Raw genomic sequence first — 23,304 nt, 5'->3', positions numbered from 1 at the left:
TCGATTCCGATAAAATGTTTGAGTATATGTAAACTGGAGAAGAAGAATTAGCATGATATAATGATGATGAATACTCTCAAGTTATCATGATAACCTTGCGCTTTTTCTTTGGAAAAGCAGACATTATGTTTCTTTTGATGTTTCAATACAAGCTTAAAGGGCCACATATTAGGGTCAAGTATCAGAGTGAACAATTCTCGTCTACGTAATAAACCTACAACACAATGTTCATTAATTGTTTGCAAACTTTTACGTTTTACGAAAAAGCAGTGTGCTGTTACAAAATGCATTGACTGATTAAGTCTGCAGGACAGTTGTATAAAGATAAATAACGCAGTGAACTAAATTAGGTACGGGGCTACTAATCACAATCTTTAAACGAAGAATGGTATATAAATATGATAACTGCTACCGACAAAAAATAGTGGCATCCACATATAAATTTATGGGTCGAAAAGAGTTCCCAATCGAAAAGAGATAGTGAACCAGTGGATTCAGGTTCGTCGAAAACTCAGTTATTCTGTTCTACAACAACCCAGGTTTCTGCATTATAGATGATTTCAATAACAATATTTAATCTGTTGCTGTTGTACGCTGTCCGTAATGTCACTAACGAATGCCGAAATTTGAATAATTTATGAAAATGAAAGAAATAGAGATAGAGAGATAGAGAAATTCTGGGGACAAAATCGGATTCAGCAACCTAAAATCAGCCTGTGTCAATCATTAAACTTTTCGGGGCACGATTTTTTTGAAATTTGTAGATCGGTGTAATTTTATGGGTCGAAAAATGCATCTGATTGAACGAAGATAGAGAATCACTGGATTCAAGTTCACCGAAAACTCACTCATTCTGTACTAGAACAACCCAGGTCTCATTATAGAAGATTTCGATACCAATATTTCATCTGTTGCTGTTGTATGCTTATCGCGATGTCACTAACGGAAGCCGAAATTTTATTAATTTATGAAAATGAGATAAATTCATCGGGAACAAATCTGACGTGATAGAGAAATCCTGAGCACAGAATCGGATTCAGCATCATTTGATTAGCCTGAATTTATCATCAAAATATTTATCGCAAAAATTTCTTCGAAATTTGTAGACCAGTGTTATCATAGAGTTCATTAGTCGAGTGGTCCTCGAGCCCGATTCGAGCTATTTTCAATGGCGAAGTCTCAGTCCGAATAAACCAACTGAAACTATTACCCCTTGTTCTTAGTACCGTCCTTAAAATATAGGGGCGCCAGACCCAGGAAATTTTCGAAAGCGGGAGCTGCAACAAAAAAGGTTAAAACTACTGCCTTAAATAAAAGAGAATGTGCCCATTTCTAGTCTGGCTGAGGATAGAAGCTGCTGTGGTGAGTAATAGAATATATGACTTGGAAATTGAATTGGAAACTTGTTTTCGAGTCACAAGTTTCTCATCCGTGAAGTCAGGGTTGTAATGACTCGAGTCATGACTCGACTCGAGTCGGACTAGAGTCGCGATTTTTTGATGACTCGACTTGACTCGAGTCATTTTCTGAAAAATGACTCGGACCAAGTCATATGACTCGAGACTGAGTCAACAAAGACAGGCATTTCAATGTAATTTCGAAGAATAGTAAAGTTATCACACTATTGTTATTTCGTCTATCAGTACTGGTACTTGAAATTGCTACCAAAAACTGTTAAAAGTGAGGAAAATTATAATTGAGACAACAGTATCGCCTTTTTTCCCGTTGGTGGCAACGCCGTATCGCGTAAACAACATGAGGTTCGAGAGAAATTTTGCGTCTTCCCTTATTCGCGTCTATTTCTCACAACACGGACATCGCTATGGCGAATGTCGAAGTCCGCTGCTGATTATTTTGCAATCCGACGTCACGACAGGCAAAGAGAGCAAAGATTTAAGAGTTGCTTGGTGAATAATGGGATTGCATTGCAACTTATCGACAATTTGCAAGGTAAAAGCCAAGTTATATGTCACCTTGGTTTTGTTTGTTCCTTATTTTTACAAGATTCACTTGCCATAATCAAGGCTTTGATGTCGTACTCTTACGGCCAGCTATTGCATCATTCACTTGCTTAATTATGAAACGCGAGAGGGACGGAGGTTAGTTCAAGGTTGTTGATGTCATATTCAGAGTAAGGTTAAACAACAACCACAAGTTATCGCATGACCACTACCTTTTAGTGTTCCCCGCGGACATCTTGTGCATGAAGTTTGGATTAGCAGAAACTTGACATGAAAATCCTTGGAATTATTGCTTTGCTAAGAGTGTTTGCCTACAGTACATCATATTTCTGTCGGCAGTGATGATTTTATTCAAGTGCAGAGCAGCAGCTCGCCATGGTAAATGTTGAAATCCACATAAATCTGTTCGACTTGAGGTACCTTGTTATACTGCTCAGTATAATTTTCAGTTTATCTTCTCTGGGATTAAATGTTACCATCGACTGTGGTCTTCAGTCTTCTTCTATTCTATTAATGTGGAGATTACTACTTCATAATTTATATGTTGTTAGAATAATATTCCGTTACCAATGTACTGTTGGCTCTGCCAATTTTGACAGCCCAGAGTCCAGATCAGCTTGGGAAAATATTTGCCTAAACGACATAAGAATCATGAAGTTTGACTTCACGCATGCACGCTTCGTCATACTGGACTTGCAAATCATAATCGGTTTAGGAACTCATGTAAAATGTACGACACTTCGAAGCAATTACGGTCGTTTTTGTGGTTTGGTCTGCCTGTAAACACTAAGAAGTGCTTGCATCTCCACCACCAATTGGTGTTCCCCATGGTCATGTAGTGTACAAAGTGTGTGTTAGCAAAAAATCAACAGGATTGTGGCTTTATGCCACCTCTATACGTCAGAACTTTGTCAACAGTGATAATTTTATTCATGTGCCCTGTTAGCTCGCCCTGGTAAATGTTGAAATACACTTGCCTTTTCTTGGCTTGTGATATCTTCCTACACTGCTGCATCTTGTGTGGGGTTGAATGCTGCTACCAACTGTAATCCTGCATGGTTACCGGTATATGCTATGCAGAATTGCATTTTTCTCAATTTTATTTACCTTGATATTGTCAAGATTGCTGCAGCCATAGATACAAACTGCATTATTTACACACTTGGACAGAACTTGTCATGGATTGCTGAACAGGTTAAAATGTCAATAATGCCTTCGCCTAATGTTATCAGCCACCTGTACTAGTGTTTCGTGACGGTTTTACTTTTCGTATCAGGTTAGAGAAGATTCCAAGACTATTATCACAACCACAACTGATGATATGAAAAGGCATTATTAATGAAGGATAAATACATTGGATGTGGTATTTCAGGTAAATTAGGACTACGAATACATCAGGCTTAATCATTAGTAATAACAGTTTTATTCAATTGTATCAATCCAGTGAAAGTAACAAAGAAGAATTGATAAAGCTGTTGAAATTGCAGTCATTACTCTTGGAAGCCAGAATAAACCGCCAACAAAAGACTGGATTATATGGAAGTCAAAAGAGGTACATTATGAACACAGAACTGCTAATTCAATGAATATATATAATTGCAAATATCATGGAATAACACTATGAACTTTGGCAGTGGTTCCCAACTGGGGGGAATTCCCCCCTTGGGGGGAATTTTGAACTTTCCAGGGGAGAATCTGACTTCAAGGAGGTATCGGAAGATACACTGGGTTCACAAGGTTTTTAGAGTATGAAACTGGTTCTTTACAAGGGTATGTTTATTTGGTGGATTTTAGGCTAGGTGAATGTTTAAATGCCCTCCGTAGATATTACACCCTCTGATAAAGTGAGGCTCACAAGACTATTTCGTTTGGGCCCGTGACAGCCTCTCGACCAAATTGCTACTAAGCAGGAAAAAGTCAAGCCGAATTAAGCACAAGGCCGCTGGTGAAAATGCTAGCCTTTTTAAGCCAACGTAGGAGCGAACGTGAAGAACATACCAAATTTATCGATTCAACTCGAGGCCTTAGCAAAAGGACTTTATGGTGATTTATTTTTCGTTAACGGCTACCTGAATGGTAAAAAAACAGGCCACATTTAGCGGAACTTTACCTAAGTGTAGTGCGGTCCGCATTTGACATAATTCGGACATATCTGAATATGTTTGGCCATAAATTGTTCAGTGAACAAATGGTTGTGCTGTAAAAAAAGACCTTTTTTAGTCACAGGCAACTTATTCATAGGGGTGGAATTTTAGCTCAAATATCGGCCAAGGGGTCCACGAGATGAAAAAGGTTGGGAACCACTGAACTATGGTAACCAAGTAGGAAAGATGACCTATTGACGGGGGTATGTCATGAATGTCCTTCCCTGGTCATTAGAGCAAGTTTTTTTGCACTAAAATCCGGTAAAAGTTGCATTTAATATGAACAGAAGTTGCAGAAAAAAGTTGCATTCATGCATGTATAACCCAGCCGCTCACATACTTTATTATTACTGCGCCCCTAAAAGCTGGCTGCAACAGTTTCATTAGGCTAAAATTCAATATTTAAAATACTACTTACAGTAAAAATGACAAGCTGGCCGCACAAAGATCTTATGCTGGTGATCTCTGCCTTAGTCTGTCATTTAAACTTGTGCCAAGGTTATCGCTTCTTGAAAAGTAACGAAGGTACTTTTATAAACACACAGTTCGAACTAACTGAGCTATCTCAACAAAACATTACAGTTTTTGCGGGTTTGACCATATGACAAGTGAGACTTTCACTTCTAATTTAGTTGGGCACTGTCGTGCTTTTTGGGGTTGTTGAACGTCCAGCTGGCAGGTCAACTGTTGCATCATAGATACATTGAGATGCAACTATTACCGTTACATACCTAGCTTGGTGATGCAAATCAAAGAGATAGAATGGGGAACTGCTGGAAGCTGTTGAAAGAATGTTGCAAAATCTTGTCCTACCGATCACTTATAAAATATGTCTATATTTCAAGCTCACAAGATACCAAAAGTAAGAAGAATGATCCACGGTATCTGGTTGACGCCAGGCATCAAGATGGATCGATCCAAGGCTGGATTATTGCACATTAGTTCGTTCATTTAGAATGTTTCATTGTAAACTATAATCATTTTATTCTGTTAAAAGTAGACATGAACAACTAGACAACATGATATTTCTATTCTGGTCTATTTTCCCGAAAATTCTACAAGAGAACTACAAAGTGTCTATCGAGCTGAGCTTGTTGTGCAGACATTTGCCATTCTCATGTGTTTGAGCATGAAATCTGACGTAATAGGAACTGAACTTCATTCAATTTCCAAGTTTTCACAAATTCAGTACGGTAATGATAATTTAATTTGTAAAACATTGTAGTTCTAATTCTAGTTTATTTTGAAAAGTAAACTTATAGCTGTAATTCTAATTTGAGTTGAAAAAATCTAATTTAGGTGAAATTCTAATCTAATTTTGAGAAGGTGAATTTTCCTTGCCGGCCACATCTGGTTGAAAGTAACGTTGGGGTATTTCAACTGTCAAGTCACTATGCCACAAATACTGATTTTTACTATTGCAGTGGTCCTGTTTTACTGTAAATTACTTCGTTACCTTGCATTTAATCATTGACTTGATTTGATGATTTCAGTGTAAACTGTATAAATATCTTGCGCTTTTAAATTTGGAGATGGGCGCCTCGAGTAAATAATTCTTTTTTACTATTGCAGTGGCCCTGTTTCATTGTGCATCATATTGTTGACTTCCATTATATTAAAAAAAATGGTTACATTGCCAGCTATAATTATTTCATGCTGTGCGTAAATTGCTTAATAGTGCCATAACAGAATTCCTGATTTATTGTGCATTATTTGCATTTATTATTGATTTTTACATGTTTCATCCTATCTCTGATTTTAACATGATGGTTTCATATTGTCATTGATTTTGAATACGATGGTTTCATTATCAACTTGAAAGATTTTTCAATGCTGCATGCAAGAGGTGGGGTGTGTATCGACAATGCCGGATCAGTTAGTAATCGCTCTTGCCACTGATAATCCCTTCCCGCAGATGTACATTTGGTGGTACCACTTTGATCCAATTCTCTTTATTGGCACTTCTAATTGGTCAAATATATGTTCTATTAGCACCAAAACAATCAATTCGCAGTACCTCGTTCATTTTCTCTGATATGTGTGTGGAGGTGTCACACCCACCACAAATGCTAGTATGTGACTCAGACACTCGTATATATTGATCAGGGGTTTGCCAGTTCAGTAGTAAGTGGACATTATACTAGAGCAGGGGCGGGCAACTTCACCAGTCGGCGGGCTGGATATAGGAATATACAATACTTGGCGGGCCGGATTGCTGAATCGTACATTGATCGCCAATCACATATACAAGAAATAAATCGTATTCAATATATCTATTTTAACGACAGCAATGCCACGTCAAAGTTATTTCTCGCCGATAATGAGGAAGACAATGTGGATTTGAGAGTATAGCATTGCCATACAGCAGTGGTCGGGAACCTATGGCTCCCGGGCCAAATATGGCTCTTTTGGGGATAAGATATGGCTCTTTGCCAAATATTTTTGTACTGAATTGGTCAATGTTGCAGCGACTTGTTAGTAAATTTTCATCACGATCAAAATAATTATTCCCGTGGCAGTATAAACATGTCTTTGAGAGGTAAAGGCAACGTCGTCCTCAGGTTAAGGGGCTCGAACTCCTTTCAAAATCCTCAGATTTAAGTTACTGTCGCGCTGGCGACCAATATCACCCGCGAATTCGATGTGGCCTACCCGACTCAAAATATTGGATTGCTCGTTACAGTGATTGATCAAAGAGAACAGCAGACATGGCGACACCAATATGACAACACAGTTATAAAATACACTTTGTCTTCCTGATATACGGCGCGAAATGAACTGCCGTGGACGTGACATTCACAATTACAAACTCGATTTACAAACAACGCCATAGCTATCCACGTTCTTGGTTGGCAATGAAATAGGCGTGTAGCGCAACGTTATATGTTACGGCTGAATACTTTGAGAATTGAGAAGTCGATCAGTGTTTAAATATTCGGAATCAGTGCCACAGTTACATTGGATTAATATCACTTATAATAAATTCGAAGCTATTTACGATGAATCGCGTGCGTTATCAATGGTGAGGCTTGGCCCGTCTGTGCCTTTACCTCTCGTTTCGCGCTTTATTTTCGATGAATAAAATGCAAATTGTGGGAATTTGGGAGAAAAATGTTCCAAATTCATGAACATCAATAGAAAATACCAATACTAATTGAAGGTTTCAAAATCTTCGTTAACAGCTTAGATTGGGTAGGCCTATTTATAGATTGCTGTATGTAGTGACCATGTTTGACTCCACCAACGCATACGCATGTGATCATAGGTTATCGCATTTAAAAGGAGCATCACGGCGAACCTACGTTCTCGTAACTCAAGTTTCGCATGCTCAAGTAAGGCAACCAGCATGATAAGTAGACGAGTTCGAATAAATACTACCATGACGTCAGAAAATTTCAATTGTGACGTAATATCTGATTGACATGTATGGGTCTTTGGGAGGTAAAATGGGAAAAAATACGGCCAATATGGCTCTTCGGACAAAAATGTTCCCGACCACTGTCCTACAGGCACTGCCATGTCTGCTCTCTGATCAATCAACTCGCGGTGCAATCCCTAATTAAGATTTCAAGGCGTTCGATAAGCCCGTTGCCCTAAATTTACCATGATATCAATTCATTAGGGTTGAGTAGGTGACGATAGATAGCATCGTTGTTCAAATGTGTGGCCTAATTAATTTCGATATTGAATTCATGCGACCCGCGTCCTCTATGAATTTTGAAAAGTGACCCGCGACCCGTTTTAAGTTGGCGAGCCCTGGCAGAAGCGGTGTCTTAAAAAACCTTGGAAGTGTGCCGTGCTACAAGTTGGCGGTTACGGAATCAAAAATAAGAAATATCAGCCTGGTGTAAATGACCATTGTAGTCTGCATACAGCATGATTACCACAGACGACATTTAGGTTGAGTATATCGTAAATGCTGATAATGCAAGTCTTCTCGCTTCGACGAACTTACTCGTAAGCTCTACTCTCGCACGCTGCGCACATGCGTATATCATAACATACAGTCACTAAAATTTGACCTAGTTAGCAAGTAGTGGGGAATATCGGCAGACACGGGCCACGGGCCACATTATCATGTAAGACGGAAAACTGTCCGCGGGCCGGACAAAATCCCTTCGCGTAATGATGAAATGTCCAAGTATTCCGGCAAGGTTATAAGTGATTGAGGAGTTGTCACAGCACATCAATCGTCGGAGTCGGTCTACAAATGTACGGCCTTGAAATCATTGCACATGATGTAAGAGTCACATGAGTTGGTGGTATCAATCGATTTAATGTTATTACATCGCAACTTCAACAGTTACAAGACATATAGGCCTACATTGTATTAATAGCATATTAAAAAAAATTCTCCACTTTTCTGTAGTATCCCATTCATCAAAGAAAAATGTGTATATTTAAGAGAAATAGCTATATCGGCGACGATTAGCCTACCACACATTGAAATGCACTATGACTTTATAAGAGGTGGGCCACAGAACATTTTCAAACCGGAGAATGGGCCACAGCCAACAAATGGCTGAGAACCCCAGTACTAGAGTAGCGTAAAGACTTAATTGCATGCAGTTATCGTTGTCATTGTAACATGCTTTGGGCACATGGTAGTTGAAAAACCCTGGCGGAGTGCTCGAGGTTAGCAGCAATAGTTCGATTCCGGGATGGAATACGAGAGAAATATTTTAGGTTTTTCAGCTTACTAGGGTGTAAATAGGATTCCACCTTTGGAGTGAATTTTATATATCCACCTTAGAATGTGGGCACAGTTTATACCGTGCGTAGAAAACGTCTATATGAGACAACACAACATTTGACAGCACCGAACCACAACATCAAACACCTTTTCAGGTGTTTTGTTTTTGTACATGCAACGCGTTCTCTTTGGTGTTGTCACCAACTGAAAAAAATTTAGAGTGTAGTATATTATGTTTGCGAAGCTATCGATAGCACCGAGCAAAGCTGTAAAAAGTCAGTTTCACATGACATTGCCTCGGAATTGATCAGTCAACACAATGATTTGGACTCGGACTCGACACTCCACTCCGTGACTTGGACTCAGACTTGACTCGGTGGTGAATTGAAAATGACTCGACTTGACTCGAGTCAAAACTACACTCTAAATTCCAAGCGTTACATCAAAACACAATATGACTTTTTTCCATCTCTCGAGATGCGTGAGTGTGAAGTAAACACCGGCATAGCGAGAGAGCGACGTCTGTTTTCGCGTGAGTGACATAAAGGTGAGCTAAATCGAGCTCATTCCTCATTTTCCTCTTCTCGTAATATTACGTCACAAACGATGTGGTATCGCACGCTCGATGGTGTGACTATCGCGGGAAGAGTTCACAGAGTTTTCCGTTTTAAGAGTGAAGTTGGCTGCAAGAGTTATTCGTAGTTGGACGCCATGGATTTAAAATTGGCCGATTTTCTGCTAGGACACGGTATAGGGCAGAGACACATCGACTTATTGAACGGTAAGTGTTAAGTATATCGATCACGCAAATCATAGAAAGCTATTAAGGTAGGTTCTCTTTGATAAGGTTATGTCAAATAGCGCTGTTTTACATGTAAACAGCTCGACTATTATTTGCTAACGTGCAGCAATGTTTCTTGGTGGATTGTACGCTTTAGATACAGATGGTACAGCTTACAACTGTTCTTTAATTTTGTGTTGTACCGGTAACGTTGCATCATATGATACTTGCATCAACGTGCATACTTATGTATACATTTTACGAGCAGTGTAACGATAATGCCGAAAATATTTGTGTAATTTCTTGTTCTGCATCCAAGTATATATCGATCAAGAATTCTCATCCTATGATTCAAGGTTCCCACCACCATGTAAATCTTTATATTTGTACTTATTTTGTTCTAACATAAAAATGAAGTCATGTGCTGTTCTGGTGTAATGTACTGTAAAGACTTGTCTAGGTTCTTGTTAAAACAGCTACCCTGAATTCAATTGCGTTAAAACTTTTGTACAAGCATCGGGGAGTATATTTTGAATATACCGCCGCTTCAATGTATTGCATTTCGAGTCCAAATTCAATGCATTTGCCGTAGAAAGTAGTGATGCTGCTGAGTTCTGCAAATTTTCTGAGTTCACCTATCCATGGCCACAAATCAGTCACAAAATTGGTGACACACAGTATATTATTAGCAAGAACGTTGATCAGGTGTGGTGCTTTTGAAGGTTGTCCTGCTAAAGCTAGTGATGTGATTATTATTTCATACGTTTGGGACTAAACAGTATGTATTTTCTTTCAGAAAATGAAGTATGTAGCTCGGCTTTTGGATTACTGGTGGATGATGATTTTTTTTAAATGAATTTCATAGTGGGTGTATAATGCGTCGTTTGATGAGCCTGAGAGATGTGAGTATATTGTTTCCATATTCGTAGCTACGAATTTTCCATTGTAGAAAGGGAGTGATATTTATCATCTAATCTTGTCTTGCAGAAGTGGTTGACGTCTATCGAACACGGCGAGATCAATGTAGTATCCCATGTTCATGCTCCAAATAGTGATTTTGAACATCCAATGACTTCTCGATCACAAGCTCCTGATGTATGTAAAACTTCTTAAAGTAATTATTGCATTCGCCTTTACATGGAAGTATATTTCACAGAAAAGTGAACTCACTCAGATGGAAAGAGAAGTTAGTACGGAGGACTCGCCTGTCTTGCATACATCAAGTACTTGCGTTTCGGTGTGAACATTTGTAGAACTATATTCCATCGAATGCTCGCATAACTTGAGTATTATCACATTTTAGGCGGAAGAAGTTCTAACAAATCCAGCAAGTAGTGAACCCGGAATCGCAAAACTTTCTCAAAAGATAAGAAACATTTGTCACAGAAAAAAGAAAACGATCAAGATACCATTATGTACAATCGAAGGTAGCATCTATCATGGTCTCAATCAGTTCCCTGCTTTCGTAACCCTTGTGTAATATTTCCTCAAGGCGTTGACCAAATAGAGTTTGAAATCGAAGCAAGTCTGATGAAAGAGTATACAAAACATACTCCGGACTGAGCAAAGATCCGCGTTCTGTTTCGAAAATTGCATCGCTCGCGTCGCGATATATTGGCAGAAATGACCACACAAAGTGTTCGAGAAATACTAAAGAAATTTCCATATCTTTTCAATGTGAAACTAGTAAGTATGGTAACTCTTGGAAAGAATGTGCTCAATTTACTCTCATTTTCAGTGAGTAAGTGATAACTAGGGCAAGTTTTTGTTGCACTAAAATCACGAGAAAGTTGCATTTAATTTTGACAAAAGCTGCATTTTAAATTTTTGTTGAATTATTAAGGTATGAGATACTCCAAAAGCTCCGTTGTAGAACCTAATTCCTGCACAGCTGTCAAATTTGTTACTTCGCCATTTGACGGTCTGACGAAACCGCCCAAAATTACGTTTTTCCCCGGCACACAGCAAGAAAATTATGCAATGCGGGAATACCATAAGTGGATCCAGTGGAAATGTAATTTTCAGCGGTCTCGCCTGGGCTTTCGTGAAATGGGAAATTATTTCAAATTTAAACGACAGAATGATAAATTATCATAAAGCGATCTATATACATATTATTCGGGGAACGTTGTGCTTGGCAGGGGAGTTGAACTTCTCTCCATTGTGTCATAGATAACACTGAGATGCAGCTAACCCATCATATGGCTCTTCGTTATGCAAATCGAAGGGAGTAGAACAATATCAAAAATAGTTTATAGCATGTTTTTAAATCATTCCTTTACATTTTTACGCAATATTTTATAAAAGTTGCAGAAAATATTGGCTATAAAAATAGAGAAAAGTAGCACTATAAAATCTTTCCAAACAGCTTAAAACACCATAGCACGTAGATTATGAGTATCTACGAAGTTGTCGGAAGCTGTAAAAGTTGCAAAAACTTGCCCTAGTGATAACTGATGATATAACATAGTAATGCCCTTTTGCAATATTCAGATCCGAGAAGAATGCGAGCTTTTGACATCGTGCTCGACAGCAGAAATCATACAGCGCTACCGCACTATGCTTTCCACCGTTGATAAAATGATCGGTACAATGTCTGGAGAAATGGTCAGTACCGTATACTAGATTATTTATTATTCACCTATCTACTGTTTTTCGCAGTTTTATTTGACTGTCATTTAGAATTTTAAATCAACGTGGAACCCCCTAAGGGATGATTTTTAAAGAAAGGGGCAGAAAAGTACAACTGGTATACATGTCAAACCAGGGTTGTACCCGAGTCAAGTCGAGTCATTTTCAATTCACCACCGAGTCAAGTCCTAGTCATTGAGCAGAGGGTCGAGTCTGAGTCATGGCATTATGACTCTAGTCCGAGTCCAAGTCATTGTTTTGATTGCTGAGTTTCCAGTTGAAGTCTTGTTAAACCCAATTTTTGTACCTGTGTTGATATCGAATGGTCCTGATTTATTAATATTATTATGGTTCGCATTTATTATTATTAATTTTCCCCACTTTTAGTTTCTAGTTGCATTTTCAAGTACCAGTACCAATAGACAAAACCCGAATAGTGTAGTTACTTTACTATTTTTCGAAATTACAATGAAGTCTTGGCCGGTTAAGTCTCGAGTCATGTGACCTAGTTTGAGTCATGCGCAATGACTCGAGTCCAAGTCGAATCAATACACAGATTGACTCAGGTCGAGTCATTTCCGTATTTTGAGAAAATGACTCGAGTCGAGTCATCAGAAAATCGTAACTTGAATCGGACTCGAGTCATTACAACCCTGTGTCAAACTAACCTGATTTATACCCAGCTATGTGGATGGAATCGGTATGATTTGCCTATTTTCCACCCATGGAATTACATTGTAGCTCTTCATAATTACACATGAAAAAGTTTGCCAGGTAATATACGCGGTAGTATCAAACTTACTGCTATTTAGTATTTACGCTTCGCCATTAACCGTTATCTCGATGCTAGGAAAATTGCATGTGCAAGAGCTCGTCGCCGACAAATACCTGAAGAAGTCTATCAGCAGTAGAAGTGAAGTTAATGTGAGCCGCATGCGGCTCTGAGAGTTGCAGTTGCGAGTTGCTGTTCTCAAAAGTTTGTCATCCTCTGATTTAGATTAAGTCAAGAAAACCGTAGCTTATATTTCAACTTATTACAATTGTATTTACCAAGTTATCCATTAAGATACATGGAGATATGCACGTGACCTAATCATAACATTGTTAAAATGATATTTTCCAGGAAGCAGACGAAAGTAAAGAGGTGAAAGGTCTCCTATTCCTCCAAAAAGAATTGACGGATAAGCGCTTGAAATCAACATCAAAGTTGCTCGCTATTGCCGTCCAGCAGGTAATTATAGGTTAAAAATTTTGAGCCATGATATCTTAACGAGTTGGGTGAGAGGGCTGTCCAGAGGTGGTCCAAGTAGTCAGCCATGCTACAGCAGTAGAGTGGAGGAAATGCCGTAAATTTCACCCACCTTTTCAATTGCAAGGTGCATCTGTGTGACTAACGCCCAAGGCAGGACCTTCTTGAGTATACGGAAAAAGTGAAAGTAATTCGTTACTGATGTTACTCTTAGCGTACCATCAATTAGTTTTAACTGTGTGTAAATAAGTCAGATCTCCAAGTTCTATTCTTGCTAGCCAGTCCCTCAGCAATCTAGTTTGGTAATGGTGGTCATGATTTGATATTTTGACTACAAATAATAATAACCGCATTATTGAATGACTTACCGGTATACATTCTTATTGTTTCAGGCACATGATGTTAAAGTTGAATGCCTAAAACTGGACCCGCCGCACCTACTTATCGCCATCCATGATTCGGGAGTTCATCAGGGATGGGTGTTGGTGGATGATATCACTCTTCCCTGCACAAATGATCAAGGAATCCCAGGCATGGTCATTGACCTGATGTCTTGTTACTATGCCCGGGACCTTAAATATCCAAAATCATTTATGATCCTTGGATTTATTCAAAAGACACTAATCGGAGACGGAAACAACGACTTTTTCAAATCGGCAAAGTACATCGAATTTGAAAAAAATACCGCGAGGCCTGTTTGTGAGAATTCAGAATATCCAATGGTATATACAGACTTGGACAACTAGATAATTCTAGAAATTAGACTAAACAGAGTGAAATCTTTCTCTGCTCCAAATTCAATTCCAATCCAATTTTGGAAATGTTTCTCAGCTCTAATTATAATTATATTTCAACTAATTTCTGGTTTACCGGAACAACTGTATAGTTCGAAACCAGCTTTCTGAGACAGACATTTTCCATTCTAATGCTTATGAGGATAAAATCTGACTTGATGTGTACTGATATTGACTGGGTTTCAAAGTTTTTCACAAATTAAGTAATTAATATTATAATCTAATTTGAAGAAATAAAACTCTTTGTAAATCATGCTAATTCAAATCTAACATTTGGAAAAACAGTAGTAGATATAATTATAATTCTAGTCCTATTCTGTAGTCCTATTCGGAAATGCTAGCTATAATTCGAAAAAAAAACTAGTTCTAATTTTAATTGTTGTCTAATATTGAAAAAAGCAGTGTAATGAGTGTATGCATAATTTGAAACTAATCCCAAAAAGTTGAAAATTTTCTAGTCCCACTCTGGCTGTAGGGTTTGTAATAATGGCAATGTTGCTTGACATTCGAGCATAGGATGTATTGTAGAATGACAGCCTAGCAAGCAGCACTTGAGCAGGTGTCTTTATGATTCGAAAATCATCCTAAATCTAACACTTACCAAAGACAAGCTTTAACCTACATGCTCAAGTGTTTGACTTCCTCATGCTCAAGTGTCGTATCCTATTATGTCGCTTGCTCATCATATATCCGCGTACCGTTTTTAATGTCATTGCACGCTGCACCTATGTTTCAAATGAGTTGGTGCTTTTCGCAATAAAATTCGTTTTCATTTCAAGTTCTGCGTCATTGTTGAACACCTCAGGGTTAGTTGTTTTCATTTCGAGCTCTGTGGCAATATTAAACACGACAGCGTTACCTGAAACGCAAAAAAGCGTGACACGCAATACGAAACGCAATCAGGCGGTAAAAATCGACTCACTTTTGGCGTTTTGTTTTCCGTCTCATAAACGCCAATAAAATTTAGAGTGTAGGGTTAGTTCGGATATCAATAATCTTCACTATCCGGATAACGGATAAATCCGTATATTTGGAATTTAGCTAACCGGTTAACCGGATAGTGAATCCTAAGTGCGATAATCGATTTCATGAGGTCTGCATGAAAGATGGATCGCAAAATCATTACACAGTGTAATTGCAGCTCCCTCCTTACAAAGCACACCGCATCAATAGTGGCATCCTGTAGCTGGGACCGGAGTTTTGTAACAAAGAGTCCACACGTTTCAAATGCTCTTTCTACTTCCACAAAATGGGCTGAATTATAGTAAGCAAGGCTGAATATAGTAAGCAGCGCTTCCTTTTTGCCCATTCTTCTGTTTAGGTGTCCAGTACTGGAAGGAAGAGTAGCTGATACCAGAATTGAGGCCGACATGATAGCTCGCTCAAATTCCTCCATGAAAAATTCACATGATCAGGCCCGTAGCCAGCCGAAAAATAAGGGGGTGTTTTAAATAAAACGAGGTGGTTTCGATTTTTTTTCGAATTTAGTATCAGCGGGATTCAAATACGCTTGCACGCACGAACATGTTTCCGAAATGCGAACATTCGATGTCATTCAGTTTCGCAATGTCACTCATTAATCACAATCGCTGATCAAAATAATTTCAGCGGCATTGTCTCCAAGCCACCAAGAGATAGGAGCCGACGCATGCCAGGCCCGAGATTATGGTTACGCCAGCGATGATATCGTTCGTACCATGCCTATTGCAGATGCAATTGTGTAGGCCAGCGATAATATCGTGAGCACCAAGCCAATGCAGATGCGATTATGCAGGCCAGTGATGGTATAATGTCCACAGAGCCTATTGCAGATGTGATTCTGCCAGCGGTACTATAGGCTTGTTGAAGACTCGAAAAACCAGGCCAGCAACGATAGCCGAGTTCGCGGCAATCAATGACCTAATTTGGCGATGTTCTCAGCGGGAGATTGCGTCGCGTAACACAGTGCATCGACGTATCTCGCTAATTGGCGACACGCTTCTTGCTAATTAGCCGCGCGAAACACTGATAATACGACTTATTGAAGCTTCCTAAAAGTTTGAAACACATTATTAACGATACTATTTTTCCGGTTAACCGGCAGATTTATATCCGGATATCGGATAATAAAAAAAACTTGCGGTTAACCGATTAACCGTTATCCGGATAATCCAACCTTATTCAAAACTATAAAAGTGAGATTGAGTTGTGACTCGGAATCTCGTGACTTGGTTACAGCCCTGCGTGAAGTCCGTGTATAGTAGTCAAGTCCTGAGTGCAGTGAAGACATTCAAAAGACGTGGAACGTGTCCAGTCATACATGACTATTCCCGACACTGTAACCTGGTAGAAGTCGTTCGACTACTTCGAAAAAGTACCAGCATATACTTCGCGACTGATCACTTCTGCATAACTATTTAGGTATAAAGGAACTAAAGTCAGTTTACGTTGTTCTCAGTATACGTGTATTTAACCGTGATACTGTAACAAAACATCAATAAATATATCATTGCCCAACAACAGAACACGTTTGTCAACACACGTCAGGTACTTAAATATCGTAGAATTGTGATAAGTAAAATCCTTCGAATCGTAATGTATATCCTTAAGGTAGTTTTCTGTTTTAAGAAAATCAGAGATATCAAGAATACAATTGGCATATCTAATCGAAATAAACTTTTACTGTATTCCTGGCACAACATGTTTACCAATAGAAAAGTCGATTTCAAGATATTCGTATCAAATCATGTCTAGATTATTCGTCAGTCTAATTCAGCACCTCGCTATCGAAAAAATCATTGGGGTAAAGTGTACATCTGAATGCCCAGCTGAGGTTGTATCACTAAACTGGTCTACTAAAGGTCAGTTAAGATTTTCCTTCGTGTCATTTCACGAATAAACAGGCAAGAGTCATGCTAAGCCGGAGCGTACAACCATACGTACAGGACGCACGCAAGAATGTGGAAAGGGATTGGAATTAATACCGTGGCTATCGAACCGCATTTTGTGAGAACAAATCTTATTAAGGCAGTGTAACCAGCCAGGCTGATCCAGGGCACCGCGCCCGCTATGCTGAATCCGCGAATCTTCGTAGCATTGCTGCTAGAGTACAAAGTATACACGAACGAGTGTGACACGCATACAAAACAGAAGTCACGAAAGAAGGTGATTCCGATGTAGCTGGCGAAAAGCAGCGGCTGATTTTGAACATAGATCGCTAAGGCGAATACCAGCAGCGATACGATAACCATGAGTATTCCACCGGAAAATGTCAATTTTGGCCTTTTAAATTTGTCGAGTATCAACCCGCCTGTTGGAGATCCAGTTGAGCCTACGACGTAACCTACACAGAACAAAATTCCGACTGTAGAGTCGGACATGTTGGAAAACGCTGCCAGCACAACGGACGACACTAGCCATTCAGTCATAGGCCTCACAGATAATATCAGCACGTACATCATGAACAACAAATTGAATTGCCCGTTATGGAACAAGCCGGCTGTATCGCGTATCTCTTCCGACAGATTCCATTGGCGATCCACCTTTTCGGACCCTGTTTCCCCGTTCGATAGAGGTGGATAATTCGTGATATAGCTGAACGAACAAGCGAACGCCAACAGTGCTACAGCTGAGAGAGAAAAATACGCGATTTGAAAGGATGTCCGGAAGCGATTGATTAAATCGCTGTCTCCTTGATCGATGGGCCATTCACTGGTATTTAAATTCCTATCAGAAACTTGATGAATTTGCCGGGAAATTTTGACTGCATGCGTCGCCACTAAATTTGACACCACAGGCGATAGCCTTCGTAATATCCATGGTAGCGACACGGCGCGTCCTCTTTCGTGTTTTGGAAACCAGTTACTTGTCGCCATTTGCGAAACAGTAAGGGCCATAGCTGCCCCGCATCCGTTTAGAGTCTGCCCAATAGTGGCAATTAATAAATTGTTTCTTGATGATACGCCGGTGCCTATCATCACATCTCCGACTGCTATCGTGGCGCATGTGCCGATAGTCAAAGTTCTCAGATCTAGTAATCCGCCTGCTAACGCCAACACGAATCCGTAAATGCTCCTTGCTATCATGTTCACGGTTGACAGCAAGTCTGTGACGGCAGGGCTGACCTCGAAGTAGAGCGACGTGATGTCGTTGATGAAGCCGAAAAAGGAGGCGCTAAAAGTGTCCAGCGCCAGTATAACGCTGACTATCAGTAGAAGCACCCATCTTTTTTTGAGAATCTTGTAGCGTCGCCCACCCAGAAGAAATGTGCTTCCGTTTATGTCTGGAACGGTGCGGCTGACATCTGGCATATTTCAGTTGGCATCCGATGCAGGCAGATACTTAAAAATGAAGATTATAGCTCTTGATTGGTTGGGTGCTAACACATTTGCTGCAAAAGACTAAAGATTTATTGTTATTGGGATATACCACGACGTGGGATGCGCTTTGTTACTCGCTCACCATGACGATGCAGTTTAGATTTCCATTAGGGATGATTCATTACATTTCTTTCGCTTATGTTTTTCTTAGTGAAACATGTTGTCTACCCAACTATCTAGTTTGTTAACATTGGGAAATTCTGCACCTTCGTATATTAGAACAGTGGTTCTCAACCGGGGGTCATCAGATCCCTAGGGGTCCGCGAAGCATCTTCATGGGGTCTGCGAAGTCTCTAATTTTGGACAATGATTGATAACCTAATTTGTAATTTCTTTTAACATATAGAAAGCATGAGACAGTTTCGCTTCGTAATTGCCAAATCTTCAGGATTCACATCATTGCAATAGCCGCCTGAGATAAAATATCCTACTGTGCAAACTCATTTGAACTGTGAAATTGCTAATAGCCCACTGATACAAACATATTGCTGTTTAGAGCCGTTTTGTTGGGGTCATTTGACGTATAAATTCCTTGATTTTTTGTCCTAATCTGGCAAAATGAAGGGATTGAAACGTCGCCACGAAATTCATTTTCTCCTGTGATATGCATAACCACTATTCCAAAATAACTTCAAGATGACATGCTACATAAAAATCACTAGGCGGGACGTTATACGTTCAATAAATAATCGGTTTCTCAATTTCGCTGCCACATGTGTTGCGTAACGCATTAATATTACATTCACCACCACCAAGCTCTGTGGAAATGTTTTAGGCACACGTTCATATCAAATCAAAGACGGGGATTTTCCACACAAGAAATACAGCTGCGAAATTCGCTTCGAAATATTAAAAGAAGATCCAATTTCTACATATAGTATGATGTTATTTTCACGAAAAGTCATTTTGTGGCTGTTTCTCACAAGCTGACACTTGATATTAGCATAAGACAGATGACGATTGCACGATAAGTGGGCTAATTTTGAACGAAAACTTGTGGATGTCAACGGGGGTCCGTGAAGGCCTACAAGGGGTCCGCGAAGACACAAAGGTTGAGAGCCACGGCAATAGAAGATCATTTTTAATGTAGTTACACCTGTGTTAGCGCATATGCTTGCGAAGTGATGGAATTATAAATATGGACAGCCGAATAAATTATAAAATCCTTTTAGATAGCAGACTCAGGAGCCATTGGTCCCTTGTGTGTTGTTGTATGGAGGCTACTGGTACGGTAACATTTAGTTTCCTATTCTCGTAACTCAAATAGGAATTGTTAAGGTTCGCTTGACCAAGCCTACTGTAAGCCTCATTGGTTCTTCCGGAATATATATACTGTGAATTAATGAGTAATATTGACAAGCATCAATTGAAAACAAAATCACATTACACAGTTCGGCTTAATTGTTTGGAGGAGCTAATCCCTATACCAGTGGTTCAGTACTATATAACTGACTCCGTTGATCAGGGGGTTATTGGATCTAAAATTCTAGACAAGACTCCCACACACGATAGCCATATTTCGTCGCAATGCAACCGGGAACTTAAATATATGCTTCGCCATTCTTCATCAGCACGGTATTGTGCAATACTTTGAATTCTACTTTTATGGAATAATTTGGAGGTATCTTCAAGCTCGATGTCTTATTTACCCAAGAGAGAGTAGTGTATATGGTTCGTACAAATTGGTTACAGCATTCGAGTGCAACCTAATTTTTCGGTAATGACTAGAAATTGACTTTGCTGACCGTCTGGAAAATACTGAGTAGGTTCCATAGACCCGTGCTTTCACAACAAATGATTTAATCCCTCCAAACTTTCACACAAGCACCCACAATCTTGTTTCCCGGCAACGACGATAGATTTGATAGCATTCCTCATTCACATGCTGATTTTTATCTGCGATATGATTCATGTAATATTTTCTATTTCGCTGCTTTTCCGTATTGATTATCATGATCAGAAAATAGAAGTTTTTGCAACAATTTCCGGCTAGAACCACCCGATCTTTGGGCTGTGTAAATGTAATTTATATATGTGCTGCAATACTTCTTCAATTCATTGACCTGCATATGCTAGACCAGCAGTGGACAAACTTTTCGGATCGCGGGCCGCATTCAACATCTGAATCGATTCGCGGGCCGCACTATATTAAATTGAAATAATTAGCCAAAACACAATATTTTTATCTAATTACAATAGTGACCGAGGAAATATGAAGATAATATATATGTATATGTAAAAAAACATTGATTGGTTGATATGATAACTTACAAGCGTCAGAAACATTGGCAAGATTTTGTAAGTTTGTCGACCGCAATAACCAAATTGCCAAATTAAAGATGAAATTTGGTTGTGCTGATTCATAGAACAGGGTGGAAATTTGAACAAATGAGTATTTTGGGCAGCGATCAGTTTTGCTGATTCGACTTTTGCATTACCTACAGGCAGTGTTATAATGTCTCGAGTCACAATTTGATCCTAGTCCGACTCGAGTGTCAGTTTTTCGGCGACTTGACTTGACTCGAGCAAACTCGACCAAGTCATTTGACTCGAGACTAGGACGGCCAAGATCTGCATTTCTTTGTAACTTCGAAGAATAGTCAAGTTACTGCATTATTCGTTTTGAGTCTATCAAAACTGGAAATGGAATAATAGGGCTAGAAACTGTTAAGAGTGAGGAAATTAGAACAGTATATATTACCCTAGCAGAGTTGTGAAAACGTGGGTTAAACATGACTTGAACTGGAAAATTAACAGTGTTCACGATGGCTTGGACTCGGACTCGAGTGTCAACGATGTGACTCAGACTCGACCCTCTGCTCCCCGACTTAGACTCAGACCTGACTCTGTAGTGATTTCAAAATCCCATAAAAGTGAGATCGAGTTGTGACTTGGAGCATTGTGACTTGATTACAACCCTGCCTCCAGGCCCCACAAATCTGACAGCATCATAGCCATGCTACCTTTGAATACGCTTCTACGATCCTTGATGATATAAATACAAAATACTTGTACACATATCGAGGACGAATCTACCTAACACGCGTGCGAATATCTTTGTTTCAAGGTGCAGCACTAAAAGTAATAAACTTCCTGGAGTTGCCAATATAAAATCACACTCGTGAGCCGAGTTATGTCATTTCCGTTTTGACTTTCTGTGATGTTTAGCAATTGAAACCTTTCAAAATGCTCGGGCCTTGACGTCAGGCGCTGACAATAAAATATTTAAAAAGAAACTTCATAGTAAGACTATCACTTAGCATTGTCATTGTGAAATATATTACGAAAATGTTTTTAGTCAAGTCGCTGCAATAATTATATTTTCAGTACGCATTTTATCGATATTTTTATAACGTTTCTTGAGGCTTTCGAGGGCCACACAAAACGGTGTTGCGGGCCGCAATTTGCTCACCCCTGTGCTAGACCGACTTGCCCTACATCGCACCTGTAGCTTGCTTTCTGCGTGCTGACATCGAGTCCGCAATCGAATATATCTCATCGGTTTCGTATCGACGTGAAGCATATGACATATCAATCGAAGTTCCTGTTCGGGGGAAACTCGAGAATTGAGAATTGCTGTCACGAATTTCCTGTTCAATTATCGTCGTCGTTACAAGCACTCTGTACGGCTCATGATGCAGATACTACAGAGTTACAAACTTATTTCACGCGCATGATGACGCAATAATCGACGTTATCAACGCGTGTCTATGAATCTTCGTGTCTTCACCTTCTTGTTCATTCAACGTCTCCGAGAAGTCGTGGCTATAAGTACGGGCATCTCTGAGATCTGGAAACCGCTTTTCGTAATACGTGGAGTTGTTGAGCGTCGATAATTCTCATGGGGGTAACCTCGTAAGGGAAATCGAAGTAAGCTGGATATCACACCCAACTTGGTATGTCTCTGATAACCATTTCATTACACCAGTGATTCTCAACCTTTTCACCTCGCGGCACCCTTCGGAAATGGAAAACAGTTTGAGGCTCACCAGCACAGTGGTTCTGAACTTTTTTGGCATACGGCATATGCAAACTACCAGAATACTTATAGCAGCACCTGCTAATGTGACCACCTCTGCGGCCAAACCAAAGTTTGTCTGTATTAAATTGAACAGTTCTCGCAAAAGCAAAACAATTTATCATGAACTAAGACAGTGCGGAATTTGCTCTTGACTTCCTACTCATATCCTTTTAATATGTGGACTCACATTTGATAATGCTACTCTCATCTCTTGTTCAACAGCAAGTAGCCTCTCTCTTTTTGTGGTTTTTATGTTGAGCAGAACGGAAATTCCCCTCTCGCGCAGATACGACGTGGAAAACTGAAGTAAAATCACAACTGCACTGAAAATGCAAGGATATTTCTGCTGGATTTCAGTCCAAAATCTATCTGTACCATAGCTCCAAATTTTTGTCATTATGGATGTCAGTTAGCTCTTCCTCGTCTTCGAGATTTAAAGTAAAACGGGTATCCTGCTGATAAATGCGTTTCTCACCCATGCATAGTTTTCTGTGATTTAGTGTTGGAATATAAGTGTTTCTTTTTGCATACAAACATTTGAGATGCTGAACAACCAATGGCACGACTTCGTTGTCATTAGTTTCGGAGAAATGAAAGAATGTCCTACAAGCTCCTGCTTTTGCTGATCACACTTTTAATTTCTTTTGCAATGCACCAATTTTGTCAGTTGAA

General features: G+C 39.5%; 2 protein-coding genes and 1 long non-coding RNA gene across 6 annotated transcripts; 2 read left to right on the top strand and 1 right to left on the bottom strand.

Moving 5' to 3' along the window:
* Positions 1–1,704: 1,704 nt before the first annotated feature.
* On the top strand, positions 1,705–6,073 carry LOC145453559 (uncharacterized). Of its 2 annotated transcripts, XR_013919820.1 has the most exons (4): positions 1,705–1,950; positions 3,238–3,333; positions 3,406–3,513; positions 4,951–6,073. It is a non-coding gene; the product is annotated as an uncharacterized LOC145453559 (long non-coding RNA). The 2 variants fall into 2 exon arrangements; XR_013919821.1 differs by lacking the exon at positions 1,705–1,950 and having other exon boundaries at positions 3,141–3,333.
* A 3,146-nt stretch (positions 6,074–9,219) lies between these two features.
* On the top strand, positions 9,220–15,031 carry LOC145454535 (uncharacterized). Of its 3 annotated transcripts, XR_013920157.1 has the most exons (7): positions 9,220–9,579; positions 10,376–10,481; positions 10,567–10,674; positions 10,736–10,816; positions 10,883–11,006; positions 11,072–11,265; positions 12,073–13,318. XR_013920157.1 is itself a non-coding variant. In XM_080332516.1 (4 exons), the coding sequence occupies exons 1-4, from the start codon at positions 11,203–11,205 to the stop codon at positions 14,203–14,205; spliced, it is 639 nt and encodes a 212-aa protein (XP_080188642.1). In that variant the 5' UTR covers positions 11,075–11,202; the 3' UTR covers positions 14,206–15,031. The 3 variants fall into 3 exon arrangements, 1 of the variants encoding a protein (XP_080188642.1); XR_013920158.1 differs by having other exon boundaries at positions 9,220–10,481; XM_080332516.1 differs by lacking the exons at positions 9,220–9,579; positions 10,376–10,481; positions 10,567–10,674; positions 10,736–10,816; positions 10,883–11,006 and adding exons at positions 13,334–13,441; positions 13,852–15,031 and having other exon boundaries at positions 11,075–11,265; positions 12,073–12,186.
* A 1,643-nt stretch (positions 15,032–16,674) lies between these two features.
* LOC145454696 (putative MFS-type transporter C09D4.1) lies at positions 16,675–19,328 on the bottom strand. Its single transcript, XM_080332679.1, has one exon. It carries the CDS (start codon positions 18,540–18,542, stop codon positions 17,148–17,150), a length of 1,395 nt encoding a protein of 464 aa, XP_080188805.1. The 5' UTR covers positions 18,543–19,328; the 3' UTR covers positions 16,675–17,147.
* Positions 19,329–23,304: the final 3,976 nt, after the last annotated feature.

The sequence above is a fragment of the Botryllus schlosseri genome, chromosome 13, assembly GCF_051294905.1.
Source record: "Botryllus schlosseri isolate E-star chromosome 13, Bs_hap1, whole genome shotgun sequence".
Lineage (NCBI taxonomy): Eukaryota > Metazoa > Chordata > Ascidiacea > Stolidobranchia > Styelidae > Botryllus > Botryllus schlosseri.
Note: the sequence above shows the minus strand (reverse complement) of the source record. Positions and strands in the feature narration are given on the sequence as shown.

What these genes read in the sequence shown, in the direction of transcription:
- LOC145454535 (XM_080332516.1), top strand. Translation starts at nt 11,203, where the DNA reads ATGACCACACAAAGTGTTCGAGAAATACTAAAGAAATTTCCATATCTT. An exon ending in GTACAATGTCTGGAGAAATG is followed by an intron (nt 12,187 to 13,333) that starts GTCAGTACCGTA and finishes GATATTTTCCAG; the next exon opens with GAAGCAGACGAAAGTAAAGA. An exon ending in TCGCTATTGCCGTCCAGCAG is followed by an intron (nt 13,442 to 13,851) that starts GTAATTATAGGT and finishes TTATTGTTTCAG; the next exon opens with GCACATGATGTTAAAGTTGA.
- LOC145454696 (XM_080332679.1), bottom strand. Translation starts at nt 18,542, where the DNA reads ATGCCAGATGTCAGCCGCACCGTTCCAGACATAAACGGAAGCACATTT.